This window comes from Serinus canaria, chromosome 4, assembly GCF_022539315.1.
Source record: "Serinus canaria isolate serCan28SL12 chromosome 4, serCan2020, whole genome shotgun sequence".
In the NCBI taxonomy this organism is placed as follows: domain Eukaryota; kingdom Metazoa; phylum Chordata; class Aves; order Passeriformes; family Fringillidae; genus Serinus; species Serinus canaria.
The window spans coordinates 12,864,268-12,886,942 of NC_066317.1; the positions used below are offsets into that span (position 1 = coordinate 12,864,268).

The following is a 22,675-nucleotide window of genomic DNA, read 5'->3' on the forward strand; positions in this document are numbered from 1 at the left end:
TGTGGGGTTAAGGGTCAAAGTACTAATAAGAGTGTTTGGGATGTCTGCTGCCATGAAACAAAATGGAAACTTGATTGATAGCTGGGGGCTGAAAGGAGAACGCGTCATGGAGAAAGCAGAGGTCATAAAGCCATTTCCCTTCTCTGCATATATAATGACCCAGTCCTTCGAGAAATAGCAAAATGTAGATACAGTAGATTGATATAACATATGTTAACCACACTTCTGATCATTTTGACATGCAAACATTTATGAAACTGAGCAATAGGGGTAAGAATTACTATTAGCTGCTTCTTTTAGATGGAAGGACATAGAATTTAAGATTTCCTTCTCACATATGTACTTTTATTTTGTGCTGATAAAATACAAAATTGAACTGGAAGTGGCATGAGAATTTCAGTTTTCTTTTGTTTGTCAAAGTGCTTCAAATCTATTGCACTCCAAAATAGTTTGTGTTAATAGCTGGTGCATAAGAGCATGCATTTATGTATCCTTTTTTTTTCCTTTTGTAGGTCTTGTGTGCATGAAATCTAGCAGTTCAGTTGTGGAGCTGGTGATGCTCCTTTGCTCTCAGGTGAGGTTTAAGTAATAATGTCTGAAATTGATCTGTCTGAACACAATGGAAATTAGAGATACAATTTTACTTTAAATTTTACTTTTAATTTAGGTTGATGTGTAATAGGTAAAAAGATAATGTACGAGGCCTTTTGATTAAAAAAATAGTAATTTTGTCTATTCAAGTGGGTTTTTGTTACCTTGCTGTTGAGCATTTACATAACCTTAAAGATTGTGTGCCTACATAATTCTGTGCTGTCATTTTTCTAAGATGAGATAGGATCAATATAATATTAAAGTTAAAGAAACAGATTGATTCCTGCATCTTGACATGCTGAATCCTCTGGGATAAATAGAATTTTTCCTTTTGTGTAGAGGTTATAAAATGAGTGATAAATACTTTAAAAACTCTGTCATTCCTAATTGATTTGACAAGTATTAAGGATTTGTGAAAAATTTAAGAAAGCAACCCTGGTTGTCATCAGTTTGGGACATTCTACATTCCTAAAGGCAAAGTGATTTTAGATATGTAAGAACTTGAGAACTGCCTTTTCCTGTGGTTCAAAAAGAGACAGAGCCTAAGGAACTTTCTTAAAATTATGTATGCTTTATTAATTAGATTTTTTTTTTTTGTAATTAAATGGAAGGCTGTTTTTATTGAGCCTTTCTTTTGGTGCCTTAAAATTATACCTTTCTGGTAGTAAATTCCCCTACTTAAAACTTTAAAATAGCCTTTTTTAATGGGAATGGTATTGGTCTAGAGGTCAAGGGTTCTGACCCATTTCAGAACCTTTGACCTTCATTTACAACCCCTATGGTTTGCTTGCCTGACGAATAAGGATAATGCAAAATTAATGTTTCTTCACATCGATTTATTCGTTTTAGAGCCTATATTGCCAAATTTATTTAGAGTGTGCTGATAGACATTTCATGAATACAAATGAAAGAATCATAGAAGGTGTGAAAAATCTATAGTCTGCGTTGTCAATAAAGTGCAATAAGAACAATTACTTCTGGAGATTACACCTAATAGATTTTACAATGAACTAGTGAAGAGTAGTTATGTTTTCCTGTGAGGTTATTATTAATGAATGTAACCAGAACTTTGCTCATCTAGTTTTCCATCTTCCTCAGGAAATATAGTATCATTTTACCCTGAAAGGAATTTAATATTCCTTATGGAACTTTTGGAATTTAGACATTATTTTACATACGGCAGTACGGGAAGTGAACGTTGTTCACAACTTTTAGAATATGAACTTGCAGCTGATTTAAATTATAAAAGAAACTTCACTACTGAGAAATCCATATAACAAATTTTACTGTTCATTCAGGAATATGTTTAAGTTAAATCTAATCCAAGTATTAAATATGTGTCTTACAACTTGGTATTACCATTTAGAAAAATTAGTTTTTGGTATCCGTGCTGTTTGTATCAATAATTAGTGCTTGACCTTTCCCCTTTTTTTGGGTTAGGTAATCTAATCTTTCTTAAAATCATGTTGTGCTCTGTACTGTATGTCACTTGTTTGGTTTTGGGAAGTGGAAAGGATAAGGAATAAATGACGTGCCCTAATGCACCTATTTGTCATATGTGTCACAATGCCGCTTAATGCTAATCTAATCAAATTGAAGCTACTGTGATTGCTTAGCAGTGCAAGTTGCCCAGGCTGAGATGGTTCTTTGTGGAGTAGTAGAAATAAACCGATAAAGTCACAAAGACCTCAAAGTCTTTCTTAAGTTACATAGCAGCTGTAATTTTTGGCAGAATATGAAAAATGATGTGAGAAATGAATCTAGAATTAGCTCCAGATGTATACAGATTGTTCAGGGGTGATAATTACATTTTTCACTTTGAATTTTCCTAATTCAAAGAGGTCAGCGTGGCAATCACAGAAGTGATTTATTTTGTTAAGAAGTGAACTGTCTTTTGCTACATGAAAGCTTGAGAGATATGAAATTGAATTTCAAGCCGACATTTTACAGATACTGGGAGGAGATGGGGTTGAGCTTGATTGATTTTTTTTCTTTTTTTTTCCCTTATTTTTATTTTCTTTATTCCCCTGGCAAGATATGGTGGGAAATGAAGTGATATCCTTTTGCTAAAATTTTAATTAATTTTTAAGAGGAGATGGAGAGGATGCAATGCCAAAGATCAAAAGATCAGGTCAAAAAACAGTTTTTAATCACATAAATAATGTGGCATAGTTATGAAGTAACTATCTGCAAATTTGATTTAAAACATCACATATTTGTCAGCCATCATTTTATGAAATTGAAAGATTGCTCTGATTAATCTTCTGTGTTTTTTATGATAACCTCTTCTCAAAATTTATTTTAAACATTGTAGATATGATGTAAGCACTTGGATTGTTTTTCTGAAGCACCTGACATTTTTCTGATGTTCATTTAGATCTGTGGCTGAATTATATTTTTCTTCTTCAGAAGTGGAAAATGGAATAATAACATCCTATCATTTTTTCATAAAATTGTGAAAATAAAGCCCTTTAGTCGGTGAAGTAATTTTTAAAAAAATTCAAGAGGTAAAATTTTCTGAAACTATTTGTGACACCTAGGTAATTTCTTTTCTCGTTTAAAACTCATATATTTAGGCATATGGTAAAAGACCTTTATTTAATATTTTTGTGTTTGCATGTTGATATATTGCTTTCTGTTTAACACAAGGTAAAAAGAGAAACAGGTGGTTTGAGACATAGACAAAAGGCTTTTTCTAAGACAAAAACAGTTGTGTTTTTTGATAGACACGCTACATTTTGAGACGTGTCTGTGTGTGTACTTACATTTCTATAAATCTATCAAAACATAAAGAATCCTTCATTTAATATTACTGCAAAGTGTTCCTGCTTATTTGACATTAATATCATTTTTGAAGGAATTGACGTTGCATTCAAGGCCACTTTATAAAAGCGTTGTGTTCCTCATCCTAATTCAGTCTGACACACATTCCAATAACACTACCTCCCTACTAGGGTTTAAAACTAAATTTATGGCTGAGCATTGTGAAGTGCATCATTTAAAAATGGTTTCAACCCAAAACATCTAATAAATAAATAATGTGTATGGCTACTCAGTAGCAGACTTTCCAGACTAGAAATCATTCCATCGGATACTCAACAGTCCACTATCGGAGAGGGCTGTCAGATAAATCTTATAGTAGCTGCATTCATGTCCTGTAAATCACATGTTATTGTCTGAGCCTTCTGCCAGGTCATCTATTCTTTTCCCATTTATCAGAAATGCATACAGTACAGTGAACCTGGAAGCACCATCTCGTCTGGTCTGGCATCCTGTTGGGGTAATTAAACCAGCTGAAAGAGAGAAGTTTTCTTTCTGTTCTCCCATCTTAAATGAGTGACATTAGGATGTTGGAGGTGCTCACACGCCATTGTGAGACAAGACTTCCTCACAGGGAAACTGATGTCATCCCTAAAGAAAGCTTTTTCATCTAGAAGGACGCTCTCTCTCTGTGCTTAAAACTCAAAGCAGCATGAATGAATTGAGTGAATGTCCATAAAGCATAAAGCTACTGTGCTCCCTTTCATTTGTCAGATATTTTCTTGAAATACATGACTATGCAGAAATACATGAGTGTAGACTGTGGTCTTCCCTCCTCTCTCATGAATGAATTAAAAATATTTATCTCTTGCTCACGTGCATGAAGCATTTGTCTGATTATTGTAGCCTCAAGGTGAAAAGGTACAAAATGGGTGTAATTTTCCTTGATGCCTTTGAATTTACAGAATTTCTGGCACTTGAAAAATGCTGCTTTCTGTAATCAATCAACTGAATCATCAGTGGAGTTTGTGTTAGAGAACTCGTTAGGTGGCTCTTCTCAGCTTCATCTTCTACTTAAGAGGATTTTTCTACTGAATCTAGATGTTCTAGACTGCAAAATAAACTTACACTATCTGATTCAAACACTTTTCAGCTCTTGGGTAATCTTCTAAAATAAATGGACTGCAACCCAGTCTATATAAGAGGTTACAACTGAAAATGAATGAATACTGCAACAACTTGTATGACCCCTCCACCACCACTGCCCACACATGTGCTTGTTCAAGGTATTCTGATTCTTTATTCCTCCTTCCTCTATCCAGTGTTTTTTCAAAAGGACTAAATGCACATTCTTGGTAGCTGATGTTGTATGTAAATACAAGACCAACATTTCAGTACATTTAATTGCTAAATATTTTGTCTTCTGAGAATACTAATATGATATGTTGCAATATAACTACATAACCATAGCTATTAGATGTATAGTGGACCTTGATAAATATTACTTCCATGGGGAGATGGAAGATGGAGACATAAACCCTAATACTCAAAATATTTTTCATGTGAAGAGATAGCATCTCCTCATATTGCCCAGTGAAATATAGTCATGGTTGAGCATGTCACTGTCATGCAGCTCTGACAGTTTTTGGAGGTTTACCTGTGCATTTAAAAAATACAGTAGAGGCTGAATAGTAAAAAAATTACACTGTAAAAGTTGGTCTTACTGCCCTTATATTCAAAGGTCTTCAGCTTAGAGGTCTTCAGCTTGCTTTCATTTTTCTTTTTCTTTTTTCTTGTCCAACTTAGTTGTCACTGTTTAAGAGTGACATTTTTGCCAAAGATATTTCTTTAGCATGATACTTCATATTCTACCAAATCCCTTTGCTGGTAGATTCTGGTGCTCATAAAGAAGTCAGCATGCATGCCTTGCACGAGCAGCATCTTGGTCGTCTCATCTCTCTTACTGTGATAAGGAATCTTTATTGAGAAATACCAACATGTTCCATGTACCCATACAGACTGTATGATTCCATTATTTTCCCTAAGGAAGAGCAATAGGAGTTGGATTTTTTCAGCAGATTTTTTCCACAGCCTCCTTCCTCTTCCACCCCATTGCTTAAGTGTTTATGGAATGCAGTGGGCTCTTCAGGCTTTTATGAGTATGCTCTGCTCAGAAAAAAAACTTTGCATCAATGATCCAAGTTCATTACCTCAGGAATGGATTTCTACAGTGTGTTCTAAAATGTGGCAAGCCTTTGAATTGCTTGGAGTTTTTTGTTGATGTAGAAGATGGCAGGTTTTCAGTGTTGGTTTTGAGAACCCATTATGCTGATGCTCTGTGATCTGCGCTGGTTCCTAATTTACTTTTAAGTGCAATTTGATGTGATGGATAACTGCAGCGATTGCTATGAAGTTTTAATTGAATTGACTATAGGTTGTCTAAAGACCAATGTCACTGTGATACCATGGCAGCTGAACTCAGCAGATTCATGGAATCTCTTTAGCAATATCCTAGTTGAGATATGAAGATAATAAATCCCGTTGGAATACTTTTTATGTGCCTCAAATATTAGATGATCATGTTTTAATCACAGTAATGTTCTTCCATCTAATCACTTTGTTACAACAGCTGAAAATAAGTTTAAAAATAATTTGATAGTCCTTTAGATGTGTTGTCAAAAATATATAAATGTGGGCTTTGGCATAAAGGGTAGATTTTGTAGGTATTTTGTAAGCTGTTAGGTGATTTTTTTATTAACTCTAATACATGCTCTAATTTCCTTTTAAAAGCCATTTAGAAGATATCAGGAGTGGAAAGGTTTTCTTTTTATACGGTGTGAACTTCTGCCAATAGGATCTTAGTCTGTATCAAAGATTAATGTAGCTGTACTTGAGTTAAAAAGCTTCAGTGATAGATTGCTTTTATGATAAAATGATAAGAAACATAGTTTTATCAGGCAAATGAAAATGATTTAGATCTTAACACACAAAAATTGAAAAAAGAACTTACCAATGTCTAAATTGAGAAGTTTAGGGGAAGATTTTGCATGAATCATGCCCATAGGTGTTTGCCTTGTGCCTTAAATTGCTAACTTTCCATGGAATGTTGTGCCAGAAACTTTATAATGCACTTTTGTCTTCTTTTTTAACATTTTAAAAATTATTTTTAAATTTTATAGCTTGTGCTTGTTTGAAGTATTTGAAGATAGGAAGAATATTTGCTAGCCTAGCTTTTTGTAGAGATAAGGTAGCTGTGGAAGGGAGAATATTCAAGATCATCTTACTTTACTGTGTACTATCTAAATTCTTAAGCTGCTCAGATCTGCTTCATACCATGTGGATCAGGCGCATTAATAAAACTGTAAATCCTAACATTTGAAAGCATAGGATCGACAAGCATGTTAATAATTGTTATGCAAGCAGCAGTAGGGATGCTTCTAGTGTAATTTAGTAACAAATACTACATGGTCTTTGTAACTGGAAAACAAACATGGAAGATCTTCATCCTAATCTGTTTTAGGATGCAACTAGATGGAAAGTAATTGGGAAATGTCTGTTGAGCTTTATGTATAGTGTTACTTCTGATATTTTCAGTGAAAAGATTTTACATTATAAACTGTTTTCTCCTCAAAAATTATTTTCCCCCTGCAGCGTATGTTTTAATCTACAAAGGATGGAAAGCCAGGGAGAGGGAGATCTCACAGTACCAGGGGCCATGCTATCGAAGTATTCTCCTGGAGCAGAAGAGATTTAAGTTCAATTAATGGTTAGGGTAACAATTTAATAGTTGGTGATAATTCACCAGGTAAAATAATCTGTCTGAAAAGTTTCAACATCCTCACAAAGTAGCTAATAGTGCAGGAGTTTAAGGGTATTCAGCAGTCATGTAGAAGAGTCCAGTTTTGAAACAAATTAGGCTCTCTCAATTTGTAAAAGCAACATTGGGATTCATCTGTTTGTCCTCAGTTTCCATTTCATTTTATTTGTTGTGATACAGCGTTTCTGCATTCTCCTGCACTGCGAGACACTTGATATACACACAGTGAGCTGTTTGGATATTGATCAGTAGGATTAACTTGGGAGAATGTGAATGAAAGTCCTGGAAGGTGTGGGTGGGCACTGGCTGTGGAATCCAGACTCCTTAAATGTGGTCCTTTGGTGCTTGGATTTCAGGTTCTGTCTTGTCAGTAAGTGTCCTTCATACAAAACAGAAGGTCACGTTGCCAAATCTGTTCTCTAGAACACCTGGGTTCTCCCTTACACTGGTATATCTGGGGGTTTATGCATAGTGTAAATTCTTTCCTTCCTGAGTTTGAGTTTTTCTTCCATCTCTGAAATCTGAGGATTTCAGTTTGGGATTCTGAAAATGTCCATTGACAACTTTCATGCTTGGTATTTGTCTCTGAGTGGAATTGGGATAATTACAAATGGATTACATGTGCTGTGGATATTTTGCCTCATTGAACTGTGTTATACATCTGAAGTGTCTGAAACTGAAGATCAGATTGGTAGATAACTGTCTGAAGTGCAAATCTGATAAGATTGAAATAAATGGAAACAGCTGGAAAAACCTTTCCTTTGAACTGGAGAATGTTGAAATTACATTTAAATTAGCTGCATATATTTTTTTGTTCTTTGACTTAAGCAGTATGTAGATTTTGTCTCTCCAGAACTAGATTATTGTAATATTTTCTGTGTGAAACCCCATGATAATGCAAAGCCTGTTTGTTAGAACTTCATCCCTGCTCTGATTTCCTGTTGCTTTCTGAATTGTTTGAGAGTTTAATTGCCTGATGAGTTCCATGGAATTGCTTGGAGAGCACCCTAGTATGTTTAAGCAGAAGTTTCTTTCAAACTCCTATTCTTAAAAATACTGAGGTTGAAACTTTACTACACTTAAGATTTGCTTGAAATCTGTTTTTTCTTTTAGGTGTAATTGCTGGCTTCAGGAATATTGTGCTTTTAGTATGGCTTATAGATAGGTTATTTAAAATGTCTGTGTCTAACAGTGACTAAATTTTAGAAACATTGTTGTGATAGACTCATGCAAGAAACAGTATGCCATGAATGAAGGGATGTATACTGACAGTTTGCTTAGTAATAGAAATCAAGAAATTTTTAACTTTGCTTTTGCCTTAAGCGTGGAAATAGGTTGGATGTATTGAGAATTATTTGCCAATACTGCACGAATTATAGGTTACCTATTCTTGACTTAGTGATGCAAGAAACTCTGGGTAGTTGGATCCTGGCAGGTGGTGGTCTCAGTGGTAAAAATGTGTTTGCTTTATATCCCTGTATCTTTCCATAATATTTAGTCTAGGAGGATGTTTTAAGCCTTTACTCATTCTTCAGTTTGGAGATGAAATGTACAATGTGAGATTTTAAGATGAGCAAAAAGTAGTGTTTTTTGGTTTATGCTACACATCTGCTTTCTGGGAAGGAATTTTGAGCTTTGTGGTTTTGAAGTATGAAAAAAAAGTCAAGATGGATTCTATATATTAGACTGAAAAAAAGTATGGGGAGGTACAAGTGTTCAGGTGTAGTAAAGCAGTGACATATTTGGAGTGATGAGAAGCATTGTTTCTTGGAATTCTGGCTGGAGGATTCAATATCTTGCAGGCTCTTGGTAGAGAAATTGATAAAAGATAGGGTTACAAACCACAAAACCATTATTTGAAATAGTTTGCCACACTGGACTGTAGAGAGATGAACTTTCTGAAGTTGTTCTTACTAAAACAGAATTCTGTGACAAAAGTGAGGATTTTTCCTCCCTGATTTTCTTTTCTTAAAGTACAGTCTTTAGTGATACTATAGACTTCTCATATATTATAAGCTCATATGAAGAAAAACTCTCATGAGTTAAAAATTATTTGCATTTGCTGAGAAATTCAGGACATGGTGTTGGTGTGAGTTTAATGGAAAACACAGCTAGAAATATTAGCCCATAAAGCTGTGTTGCTGAGAGTTTGATTGAATAATGTATAAGTTTTTATGTCTGGGGAGGAGAGTGGATTGTCTAATGTGAATGTGAATCCTGGGAGTGGGATAGGGGAACAGGACAGCTTAATTTCCATTAATGTACAGTGCTGCAGATGTTCAAAACTGCGGGAACATAACTTAGCTACAGAAGCAAGACTTCTGAAGAAAAAAGGCATACTGTTGCTTCACCAGCACACTAGGACTTAAAAAAACACCACCATTTAAGGTGAGTTTTGTGCAGCAAGAGCACACCCTGTGGCTTGGCAGTCTAGTCAGAAGGATGATACCACGCTGACTTTATAACTAGATCTTTGAACAATATTCTCAGGGGTGGTAAATGCAAAACAAAGTAATATCAACTGGCACTTAATTCTGTGAGCTCCCTGCTGGTGGGGCTCTGCAGTGAAATGGAACTCTTCCTGACAGGAAGTCAGCCGCGAAGTGTGGAGACCTCTGAAAATAAAGTGTGCTTTAATTTGACACCCTGCTGTTTTACAGCCAGTCTGTTTAATTTGAGACTTTGGAAAGAGGGTTAGGGCAGGGGAGGGGTAGGAGATTATGGAAAGTTCAGTGAGCAGCAATGTTTCCTCCTGATATAGTACTAATTACAAATATGGGAACTTTTTTTTTTTTGTGTTAATATACCAAATAATGTGTGTCTGTTTCCAAGCAGACCTGCCTGGGGAACTCAGGATTTGGGAAGCTGTTCTATTTACTGGAAGTTCTTCCCAGAAATACTTTGTTCAGTTTATTGTCTGACTTGCGCTCTTATTTATATGCATCTCTGCTTTTTGCCTATTTGTGGAACTGGGATAACGCTTGTCTCATCAAGGATTGTTGGCAATGCAGTAATTTTTCCATGATTATTATGTGGTAACTTAAGTGATAAAAACTCATAATTCAGATTATGCAGCAATCATGATATTGAGGTCTATTAGGTGTTATATCCTAGTTCAGGGTCAATTTTCATTCAGAAGAAACAGCTGAATTTTCCAGTACTCTTTGAATAGTTCTGCAGACATTGATTTCTATTTCTACCTGGAACCAAGATGAATATATTTTTCTTTTGATAAATCTGCTTGGTGAGTGCAGGTAAGGAGCAAAACATTATTATTTATGATGTTTATTGTAGTGACAGATGATAATAGAGACCATTGTTGCAACATGTTTTATATATATTATATTTTAATGTAAGTAAAGACAATAGATGTAGGATTGGATGAGGAAGGGATTGGATGAGGAAGGGAGCAAAGTGTGCAAGTGGAGAGTAATGGGAGAGATAGCAGTTTTTCTGCCTTTAAAAAAAAATTGATTTAGCCTCATTTTCTCTAAATCTTATAATAAAAGATCTGCGTTAGGATAGGATTGTCTAAGGGAATATCAAGGCACTGGTTGGGACATCCTGTGTTATGAGTGAAGAGGTGGGATTGGTTTAGATACTTGAATTTCATTCCCTCAAAGGTACAGTGATAGCAAGAATCATGTTTATCATGTGCATGTGTTCATTATTAGAGTTTAAATAAAAACCAAGCTACATTTGGGGAAAAGGGTGATACCAGTATCATGGAAGGTTTGGGTTGGAAGGATCCTGAAAGATCCAACCCCGCTGGCATATAAAGGGGCTTATGATTCCAAAACTAGTGTGTATTTCTATATTAGTTAAATTTATTTATTTGAAGCTAAGAAAATTGGGGAGGAAGATGGCTGCTATTTCATGGTGATGATAAATTTTGCTATCAGCACTACTGGTGCTGCTGTGCAGCACTGAGTTTGCTGTGATTTTCTCATTTTTGTAATTTGTAGTCTACCTTGAAAGGCATTTTCCTTCCTGTTCAGTGCTTTTACAAAATCTCAAATTACAATCGCAGTTAAACAAAAAAGTACTGAAATCAAGGGTCAGTTGTGCTATGGTCCTGCTATTCCTCAATTTGCTTGCCTTTGTTTATGAAAATGATGCTGGACTGCAACTTAATTATTTGTATCTTTTCCCTTTGTTCATCTTATGTTGCTTTTCCTCACGTCTGTTTTTCTGACTCATCTCCTTTGACTTAAGAGTTTTGTGCTTCCCATTGCTGCCTATTTACAGAACTGCTTAGTACTTGGATTTCTCAATTAATTTTTGAGATTCCTGTTTGTATTCTTTCTGAAACTAGTCTTTCATCTTGGCATTGAAAATAGCTGATGGTTAAAGAACCTGGAGAGGAAACTGAAGTGGAGAAGGTTTGCTGCTAGATGAACTCAAACCTGACCCCTAATTTTGTTTCATGGGGTGTCATGGCAACAGACTGCTAGTGGGAGAGAGAAATGGAAAAGCTGCCTGGGGAAATTGCTTCCTCCATCAGAAACTGGGGACCTGATGGTCATTCAGTTTTTTCCCCAGTTTTTCATACTTCTTTGAAACTAGATACAAAAATGAAGTTTATGCGTTTTGATCAGAGAGATATGCAGCTTTTATGTTGTGAAAGTTATTACTGTTGTAATTATATTTATATGTGATATTTTTATAATTTTGTATAAATTTTGGTTTAAGTTAAAGTTTTCTTTTATTGCTGTTTTAAGAGTATTTGGTGTTACCATAAATTATGGCAAATGCAACCCATCTGAAGATTTTTGGCTGTGTGTAGTTTTTAAAGATTGCAATATTATTTATAAAGATGCTGTAATATTTTATATAGTATATCTTTCATACCAATGTATTTTTTTAGAATAGATTTATGTCCTTTGTAGAGAAGGCTACAGTTGTCACTTTGAGAGTAATCTCATAGCACAAAAGACATTGTCTGACAAGCTGACAGTTTTTTCTGTGGTATTTTTACTGAAGAATCTAGTACTGAAGTATGTAACTGCAGCTCTACATGTGTATAATTTATTCTCAGAATCTATAAAAGCTTACTGTGACTTTAACTTTTAAGCATTGAAATTAAACTCTCATTATAGTTTTAGGCATTTACCACTAACAACATAATACTAGTTTATAGGAAGCTCTGTTTACATGGAATAACCCACATGGTTAAACAGCAGGGGAGTCTTCTGCTTTTAGTTAAAAACCTGCTGTTTCTGTATGGCTTATTTACTACTTCTTTAATTCTTAATGTAGTGTGCTGTGGAATTGAGCATGCAAAAGTCAGCAAAGAGTTCTGGTTTTTGCGTTTAAGGTTATTACTTGCTGTACAATAATAAAGGCACTATTTTATTGGGTTAGTTGTAATTAACTTCAGCACTAGGCATTGATATAAATCATTCCTAATCTGTTTTCTTTACATTTTCATTCTTTTAAACTGGTTTCACATAGCTTCTTTTTGTTGTCCTTTTACATGAGGACTAGGGTTGTAGTTGCTTTTTTGAATTAGGCGGTAAGAAGCTCATGTGTGTGTTGGTCCAAGAATTGATTAAGTAGCACTAATGAATTTCATACAGCACTTCTAAAAGATTTGTAATAAATACTCTGTAGTGGTGATCTGTTATAACCTTAGAACTCAATACAGTGTTGTCATGTTGAGCAGCTGGGAAAATATTTCAATATCAGAAACTTTGACTTGGTTTCATAGTTAAAACAGTTAAGAATTTTGTGGTTATGAATAAAAAAAAAAGGTCATATACCAACTTTTCCCCAGAGTATATTTTATGGAAGGAGTTATTGTTATTATTGTTTTGGTGTTTGATAAAACAGTAAAAATAGTGAAACAGTGGTAATTTTCATTTTTCTGCTTAGTCCTAATGTTTGATACCATGTGGGTCCTGTGCCAGTCTGACTGATTTATTAATACACACGTACTGCAGCATGTTTGGTGTTCCTCAGAAGCTCAGATTTGAAACAAGGATTTTGTTTGTTCTTTTCAGTCACCTTTACAACACTGAACGCGTTTGTTTCTTGAATTCCTTCTGTTTTTCAGGGGTAGATAATCACACATGCACAATCTCAGCCCACATTTATGTGTAGTTCATTAGTTTGATATGAGTGTGTTTGGGATATTTTCTCACATTAGTGGGTGTGGTGTTATACCTTCACTTGAGAAGCTCTCTCATCTCTTCAATTTTTACACAACTTTCTCATAGAAGACTCATTAAAATTTTCATTACAAAGAGTTCAGTTGTGTACTGTCACCAGCAGATTTTTTGACAAAAAACAATGTCTTTTTTAATGGAATGCCAGCAGTAAATACTTTTTATTATAACTGGGTGTGCTTGATAGTTTTAAAAGTCTTATAAAAATAATTAGCTCTTTTATAAAGTTCTAATGGCAGTCTTGCAAGTTTCCCCTGGAGCAGTCTCTAATGAACAGGCCTTGATTTTTCCAGTTGGGCTTTCAGATTCCCGGAGGACTTGACTTCAGACCTTGAAGGGCAGCAGCTGCCATTTGTCTTGAGCCCGGAGTTGCCAAACAGACAGGCCATGTACTAATAGGACACATTTGTACAGCCCGAGTATGTGGGACCCTGATAGAGCCCTAATGACAATCATCTGCTGAGAGCTTGTAGCTGGCCAGGGTTAGAGTAACTTTTATCAACCTTATTGAAATCAAACCCTCTGTATTGATTAGTGAGGCAGTTTGGCTTGTTACAGAGATGCCACGTTAAAGCTTTCATAGAGAAGCCTTTGTTTAAATTTCAGTAAATCCAAGCCTGTTTGATAATGCTTTTTGGCTGACAAGAGGTTCTGAATTTTTAGGATAGCAATAAATATTTTTGCAAGTTCTCACTTTGTTTCAGGATTCAGCAACAGTAGTAATGTTCTGTGGAGAAAGGGCTGTGAAAATATTTATTGAAATGGTGTTTTTTCTCAGACAGTTTCTGATTGTTCTTTTGTTATTTCTTTATGGTTTTTAAATTTTTTTTGAGCGCACAGGTATTTCTGTAGGTATACTGGATAACTATCTCAAATGTGTTCTCATGTTACTTTTATATTAATTTGTGTCATATCTTTGCAAAATGTTCCTCTTTTGTAAGTTCTTGGCCTGTGCTGATTTTGATATTAAATTGCTGCATGGTTTCTAGATATGCTTTCCTTTAAGTCTGTGTTGCTGCTAATTTTTTTCAATAGAGTTTCATAGATTAAAATAACTGAAGCATGCTTCAACCTTTAAAAGTAATTTATGTTTTCAGAGATTCTGCTTAACGTGCAGTCTAACTTTTTTTAATTATGAAGAACCCAGCTGAGATATAATCTACTTTTCACTATATGTTCTTTATTGCTGAGTTCATTCAAGCCTGTAGTGGATGTGGTGCTGAGAGAGTGCTGACACCAAGTGCAAACACTGCTGAAAAGTTCTTGATAGTTTACTTTAGGCACTTAAAGATTAGTGTATCTCTCGATGAACAAGTTTTTCATGCAGATTTGACCTTTACTCTAGGATATAATATGTCTCTTAGTCATATGTTAACACATTTTCCCACCCCGCTCCTTAGTGCCCCATTCATAGTTGTCAGTACCAAAGTCATCCTTCTCTTTTGTTTCATAACCAAAATAAATTATCAAAACTCCACCAGCTTTATGGGAAGGATGGATTAATGAAGAATTTTCTCTTTTTTGCCTGCTGATGAGTGTGTGTTTCCACTGCTAGATATAATCCTTAATTGTAGAATATGTTAAACTGCTAGAAGGATTTTTTTAAGTTTCTGAGAAAAAGGAATTTTTAAGAAGCATGCATGTGTATATATATGTGAATGAGAGCAGCAGAAAAGTTTGTTCCAGTTGGAAATAGAGCAGTTTTCATCCATTGGAAATGTTTTAAATATTCTGTTCAAAATTCTTAATTGCTTAGCCATCAGACTAGTTGATGGGTTGGTGTTGGAAATGTTTGTATATGCCTTGAAGAATGTATGTTTTGAGGTATTAAGAGAATTGAAGAATGGCTTGAGTTGAAAATGACCTTAAAGAACATCTAGGTCCAACACCCCTGCCATAATTGTTTCAAATACTATTAAATTACTTTACCAAGGGTGTACAGCTGAGAGGGGTTATGTCCATTTGCTGCCTACAGGCAGGCATTTCAAATTCCAAACCAACAAAAATATGCATTGACAAAATTTTCTTGGTATTTGTTTGAGTGATTTCAGTTTAGGAATGGTTGTATTGGGCTAGATAAAGGCCCCACTTTACTTCTTGTCCTATCTCCAACTATAGACACAAAGACATGCTCAAAACGAATAAGGTAGGACAAGTATGATACTCTTCCACTCTCCAGCAACTTTTGTTCAGGGTATTTCTGAATTGGATGCAGTTGCTGTGTATTTAGCCGATATTAATGTGTTTATTTTATTTTTAATACGTACTTCCCTGTGGATCCTATTGAACTTTTAATCACCATGGTATGCTTTTGGTGATAGATTCTTTAGACATTGTGTAAAGAACCACCTGCATTCTTTGTTTTGAAGCTGGATCCTGTTATCTGCTGCTTGCAGAAAAAGGCTTTTTGGGTAAATAAGCAGTTCCTGAAGTATTTGATCTGAACAAGGATACTCAGAATGGGTAGGAAGCCAATAACAAATTAAAAAAAAAATAAAATTCAAGGCAGAAATTTTTTTAAGCACTTAACTTATCTGATCATTCTGTGTGATTAGAGATATACCTTGTTTTTTATGAAAGGAAATATGAGGATGAAATAGCATGAAAGACTTTTAAATGCATCTGAAGATTGAGATAGCTATGCATACACATGTAGGCACAATGACATAAAGTGGGATGTACAAGAACTGAAGCCTGTTTGGTACACTAGTCTTTTCACTGTCTATGGTCTTATCCAGTATGTGGTATTTTGTATGTTTTGGTCTTTGGTTATAGTCTAATGCATGCTGTTGGTCTTGGTATTTCCTAGAAAAAAGTAAATACAGTAATTTATGAGTTTTATTAGAGAATTTGGTGCTGTCATACAACTGATCATTAGTTAAGGTTAATTAAAAACCTCCACTGTAAAATAGATTAAATAACCCCAACATTACTCAAATAGGACAACAGGTCATGATACGAATCTCGAGGGAGATGATTAGTTTCTGAAAGGAGGGGTTTAAGACCACTACTGTTTAATGTTTTCATTTAATAACCCTTGTGCACTCAATAAGACTGTGCTAATGAAACTTGTTATGCTATAAAATTAAAGCTATAGAGGACTGGGATGTATTTTTGCTCACTTCAGAGTTGTGCTGTATAGAAAGGAAATGTAGTCTTTTATTCCATACAAAATTATAATTCAGATGAGGTTTGCAGCACCATTTCAGGAAAGGTTTTAATTCTTGCCTAGGGTACTTGTGGGGCTATTTGAAGTTTCTATTAAGGAAATACGTGACACAGTAATGAGTTCGGAAATTTCCTTATCAGACAAAGTATTTGAATAAGATGTGATTTCCTTTTTGTGTCCTTTTCATGGTGATTTTTTATCGGAGTTATTTGTGATCATGGTTCCCCTTTCATTGCTTCACTGTTGAGTGTTCAGTGACCAAAAGCACTAGAAGTAGATGATGTCTCTTGGTCACTAAACATTTACAGCCACAGGAAATGATGGTCAATTACCTACAGCTTAGAACAGGTATGAAATTATCGACTCAGCTGATCAGCTCTTCCTCAGAAAAGTGCTGAAATGTGTTTTGTAGTTATTTAGTTGCATTAGTGGTTGAGTTTGAAGCTTTTAACATGTTTTTTCCCTGATACCTTTGGGAGATGGATAACTAAGATGCTGATATAATAATGCAATATGTATACTGAGTGTAATTGTTTGAGAGTGAACATATACTGTGGGGAAATATTGAATGGATCATGAAAGATGAAGACCATTAGTCTTTTCTTTCAACTATTAAAATAAGCTTTAGGGTGTGTTCAGCTGTGATTTATGAAAATGTTTAGACTAACACCTTCTTTGATGATGTCTGAGGTAGAGAAAAATGCTGAAAAGTCTCATGATAAATGCACTTTCCTTTCACTTTTGGCAGCCTCCATCTTCACCAATTAAATTTTCAAGTATTGTTGTGAGCTCTTTAGAAAGCAGAACAGCAGATGGACAGTGTCATAAATGGAAAAAAATATTTTGCTTTCCTTGAGTTTTCTCACACTTCAGTTAACAGAATAGTTTGTTATCATTATATAAAGGTAAATATTTAGAACCTGATACTACATTTAAAACCTCTTAGAAGGATTATTTGCATATGCTCTTTTGTTTAGAATATTAGAAACGAAAAGGCTTTTTTTTGTTTTTTCCACTAGAATACATTTATAATTTGTGATGAATAATACATCACATGTTCCAATTATTCTGCTTTTAATTCTGACTCCTTGAAAATTGTAATACATTGTTGTAGCTTAAACATGATGAGCATGATAAACATGATAAGCATGTGTTAGGCCTGGAAAAACAGCTTGAGAAATCAGAGTTATAATTTCTCCCCTGCATATGAAATTTTTTTTTTTTTTCCTGTGGGGGCAGAGGGTAGGATTTAAGTTGTAAATAACAACGTTGTTTCAGTGTGTGTCTGATCAAACCTTTGTCTCACTTACTGAGAGGTAATTCTGCAACACTGAGTGCCAAAAAATGCACCCCAACACTGTGGATTAAAAACCTCCTACATTCAGAAATGTGAAATTTGTTTAAGATGTTTTTCCTGTTTTGAACTTTTTCCCTGCCTTGGAGCTGATGAGATTTTTTTAAAATAACCACAGTGATAAAAGTACTCATGCAGATAATCAGTAGGATTATTATTTCATAGGACAAAGAGTGAAAAAACACAAGGAAGTTGATGTGGAACAGCACATGAAACTTAACTGTCTGTCTGCTGCAGAATCAATCTTTTGTATTAGAGTAGAAGAGTTGAAGAGTTTAAATGAAGAGTTATATTTGTTCTGTTCTATTTGCCTCTACATTTCCCCCAAAAGATAAGGTACACACTTATTTACTGCTTTAATTTTTAACTAGGTTAACTTTTTTCTATGTGGTCTGAGATTAAAAAAATGTACTTTCTGTGTTAAGCAATTTTGTTTTCTTCTCATCTTTCAAATGAGGGTAACAAGCCCCAGTGATAGGTCATCTGAGTTGGTTGCTTACCCTGTGTCTCTTATGGGGGCCAGGCAAAACTAATCCTACATGTTTAAGAGGTGTAGAGTTTTGCTTAATTCAAGGTTCTGCTGGATTTAAGGAATGTGCAGTGCATGTTAGTCTGACATTCGCATTATTTCAGTGTGTTAAAAATGCTACATTTAAAAAAAAAGTGTTAATGGTGCAATATTTGGATTGTTAACAGATTTTTGTTTTCAATAAGTAGAGATGACTGTGTGGTGCTGAAGTGAGGGTTATTATTAGGAAATATCCCTACTAGGGTTTAAGCTACAAGGGAAATTTTTGTCTAAGGAATGAGCCTTGCCTTAATGTGAAACAGTTTCTGGTACTATTATGGTTCAAAAAGGCAAAAAGCATCCGTGAACAAGAGCAAGTTCAGGATTTTTATATGACATAACAAAAGAAAATGATAGAATCCTTTGTGGGATGTTTTTGGATTTTCTTCTCCCATTAATATGAACCTAAGTAAATCATGCTGCCCTGTTCCTTCATGCTGGCATTCATTGCTTCCTGATCCACACAAAATTAATGCTTTGTGCATTTGCTGATGGTGCTGTAAGTTGCTGAAGTGGAAAAGAAAGTGTATGATTTTGTCTCTGAAAATGCCTCTTCCAAGTTTTGTTTTTATACAGCTAGTTTTCTCTTCTGTTTTGTCTTTACCCAGGAGTGGCAAAACTCTATACAGAAGAATGCTGGCCTGGCCTTTATTGAGCTTGTCAATGAAGGGAGGTAAGTCACAATATTTGATAGCACCTCTGCCTTAGCCTTCAGGGAGTTCTGTGACTTGAAACTTTTTAAAAATAATTTTTCTTTTTCCTTTTTGTGTAATTTTCTTTGAGTTTTACGAGCATGGTTTCATGTTCTTTAGTACTTTGGTTCAGTTCTGATTCTGAATATGGGATTTTGCAGAATCTTAATGCTCTTTAGTTTCATTAAATACTTTGCTTATCTGTGTGTCATGGATTTTCTTTCTTCCTGTCCTTGTGTACTGGTTAATGTTGAAACTATAATTTGTATTCAGCTAATCTCTTGAGAAAGGGAATTGATATTTGAAAGACATTACTGCTAGGAATTGTGAGATAAGCCTCTGTCTCAAAAATTAGATTCCAGTTTGCTCATTTATTTCTGATCTATCTCTTAAACTAGAAAAGAGGAGAGGCCCTCTGAGGAAAAACCCTCTTAATATTACCAATTAGTTTAATGTTCTATCCATAACTTTATATGTATATTATTGGAACTTATAGAACATGACAGATCAGGTGATGAGGCCATGCTCTTTGACTTGTAGTCAGTGTTCAGAACCATCAATATTTTATTCATTAATATTGAATTGGTTGTTGAGGCAGACTAAGAAAACAGTATTTACTTTTTTTCTAAAGGATTTTTTTCAAGATGTCTTAACGAGTTAGCTAAGGTGTATTATAAGAAATGCCATTTATTTAAATGTAACTTCAGCTAGTAAGAATCCAAATAGAAAATAAATTTTACGTGATTAGGACAGCTATCTAACGAAAACTGTAATAGTTTATCACATAAATTAATATGCTATATAAATATATTTTTATTATTGTAGAAATGGGGAAATGGCTGTTTGAGTTTTTTTTCTTAAGAGGTAGATGTTCTCAAGATACATAAAAATAATGGCCATTTTAATGGATTTTAATGGTTGCATTTTAGTTTATGGTAGGCGAAACACCATTCTGAGGCAGGAAAAACATTTTGCTACTAGTCTTGATCCCAAGGGCCAAGGTAAAGTAACAAGGGTGTCCAGTTACAGTGTTAAGATCTAGCCTATAGTTGTTTCCTATTATGTGAGGCTGACCTGTCTTGACCTTACTTACAAAATGCCTGCTATAAATTTGGCCCTTGATTAATGTTTTATTAGCATAGATAACATAGAGATCCCACACACATGTAAACCACAATGTAAAGTTCATCTGTGTAAGATGATTATCATGAACAAATCAGTTGCTGAGACTGAGCTGTGCATGGCAGTCACCCAGTAGCTGTTCAGCTCGTCCAGGTCAAGCTTTCTATCAGTAAACTGTTTGGAATTGACTATTTTGTCCTCAAAACATGCAGTGCCCATCACAGACAGATGGAATCACTCCCCCACCTCCATAAACAACATCAATAACTTAGAGTCTAGCCTGAGCCAGAGTGGTTGTCTCAGGGACAAATGATCCCTTGAAGACTAGGAAGTGTGGTTTTGGTTAGCAGAAAATGTCTGTGTAATTGTTACTTCATTTCATTTCTGACGTGTAGCCGAGCTGGGTTTTCTTTTAGGTTTTTTTTTTTTAAGGTGGGAGCATAACATTCATTATGATGAAGAGGAGAGGGGATTAATTTCTTTAAAATGGCTCCTTTTATCTGCCTCCATTTTCCTCCATTGCTGTTTATAGGAGCCTTTCTAGTTACTGCTGAATTGCAGTGCTTTATATCTTTTCAGCAATCACTAAAATCAAACTATTAACCTGAAATGATAGGAACTGCACTCCAGAACTACTCTTTCCTTCTCTTTATGCAATTTGCACATTATTTTTCTTGCACATATGCTAGCACTTGGACTTTAACATCTCAGACCTTGTATTTTATTCTATTTGCGATTTTTTGTATATTTTGGCATTATGGTCTTAGAAACTCCAAAAGCTAAAGTCTTTTAATTGAAACTTAAGAAAATATCAGAAAGATACTGATTTAGACTTTAGCTGCATAGTTATACAATAAAAGCTGAATTTTAAGTTGTTTCTACAAGTGCACAAGAAAATACGTTAAAGTAGTTGTAGAAAGGACAGAACTGGTTCAGCATCAGGGAAGGATGGGATAGGGAAGGATGTCTGTAGGGCACCATGACATGAGAGTTACAATAAATAAAATCAAGGTCTGGAAGAACTGCCTAGAATTTGTGGAATCACAGAATTGCTATTGTATACTGCACTTGGTGGGGGGAATTTGGTCACCCTATAATCTTTGTAAATCAGAGTTCTATTCCCAGTGCTTATTAATAGAGTTTTTGGACTAATGGTGCTACAGGATATTCCAGCTTGAGGTATGTTCTACTGGGTTTTTATTATTGGGCAAGTAAGATGACTGAAAAATCTTCCTGGAAGAAGTCTGGAAGGGGAGATGTAAATCTCTCTTCTACTTGCTTTCAAATGTATTTTTTGCTTTTATGTGAAAGGTATGAATGTACCTCTCTCTCAGCGGTTGGAAGTTTTAGATATAGGCTTGCCGTGTTTTGGCTAGGATTCCCTGGACAGAAATATGTGCAGAAAGTTTGCTTCTGGGACTCATAAGGTCTGCAGTGTGTGTGCTGCATTCAGAATGTGTTGGTAAGAATTTCTTCATGTTCACAAGTAACTAATGTCTTCCACAGAAAAGTTGCTCCCTGCCTTTCCACGTAGGTCACACCCATTTCATGTGTAGAGCAGGATTGATTAGTTTGTGCCCAGTGAAGTTTTGAGTCTTGAACTGAAAGAAAATCTCTGAACAGGAGGCTGTTGTGTGGAAATACGGAACTGTAAAGCTGCCTAAAACAGAAATACACAACTGAAGGCCTGAAGTCCAGGTTACAAGCATAGTAAAAAGAAAAAAGCCAGCATAGAAATCCAGGAAGTTAGAAAATGTAACGTAAAGGAGCAGGTATTGAAGAATAACCTCTCTCTTTGCAGTAAAAGATGCATCAGTTTCAATACATTGCTACGTTTAACATTAATCTGGTTTTAATAAAAAGTAGTAAGTATTGTGCTTTGTTATTGTAGTGTCTGGGAACACTATTAATGCTCTTTGAAACCTTCTTAAAAAGGTGCCTGTACTCACGGCTCCTCCATGTACTGAGCCATCTGTGCAGCAGAAGGATAGGTTGTGAAATGTTTTCCTTAGCCTGCTGAACTTCTGTCAGTCTGGATTTCATTCTTTGTGCTTGCCTTTCACCTTTGGATCCTCCCTTTAGGAGGAGTCTGTTTTGGAACCTGAACCTGAGAACTTTCTGGCAAGGGAATTTGTTCACCAGAACCATCCTTTAGGTGGGATCTAGTTCACTGCCATGGCCAGCCCTCTCCTTTGGAGACTTCTGAGGTGCCCAGACGGATTCTTTTTTTGCACCCTGGAACTAATTATGCTTCCTCCTTACACACAAGATGTGGAGCTGTTATTTATGAACTAAACGAAGCTCAGCTTTGTTTTATTTCCTTGCATGTATAAATGGCTCTTTTGCTAGAGCCTGATTTCCTGTAGTTGACTAGTTAGCAAGCAGCTCCTGTGCTGTGTGAAGGTTAAAACCCTCTGCTGTCGCTGTGATTCATT

The 22,675-nt window shown here is 35.2% G+C and overlaps 1 protein-coding gene across 4 annotated transcripts in view; it reads left to right on the forward strand.

Annotated features, from left to right (window-relative positions):
- The window catches only part of LRBA (LPS responsive beige-like anchor protein), a 367,787-nt gene that overhangs the window by 100,513 nt on the left and 244,599 nt on the right, over positions 1–22,675 (forward strand). For all 4 annotated transcript variants that reach the window (XM_030238944.2, XM_030238946.2, XM_030238947.2 and 1 more), the window contains 2 exons: positions 513–574; positions 19,035–19,099. In XM_030238944.2, the coding sequence (XP_030094804.2) occupies positions 513–574; positions 19,035–19,099 (127 nt within the window). The remainder of the gene's footprint in view (positions 1–512; positions 575–19,034; positions 19,100–22,675) is intronic.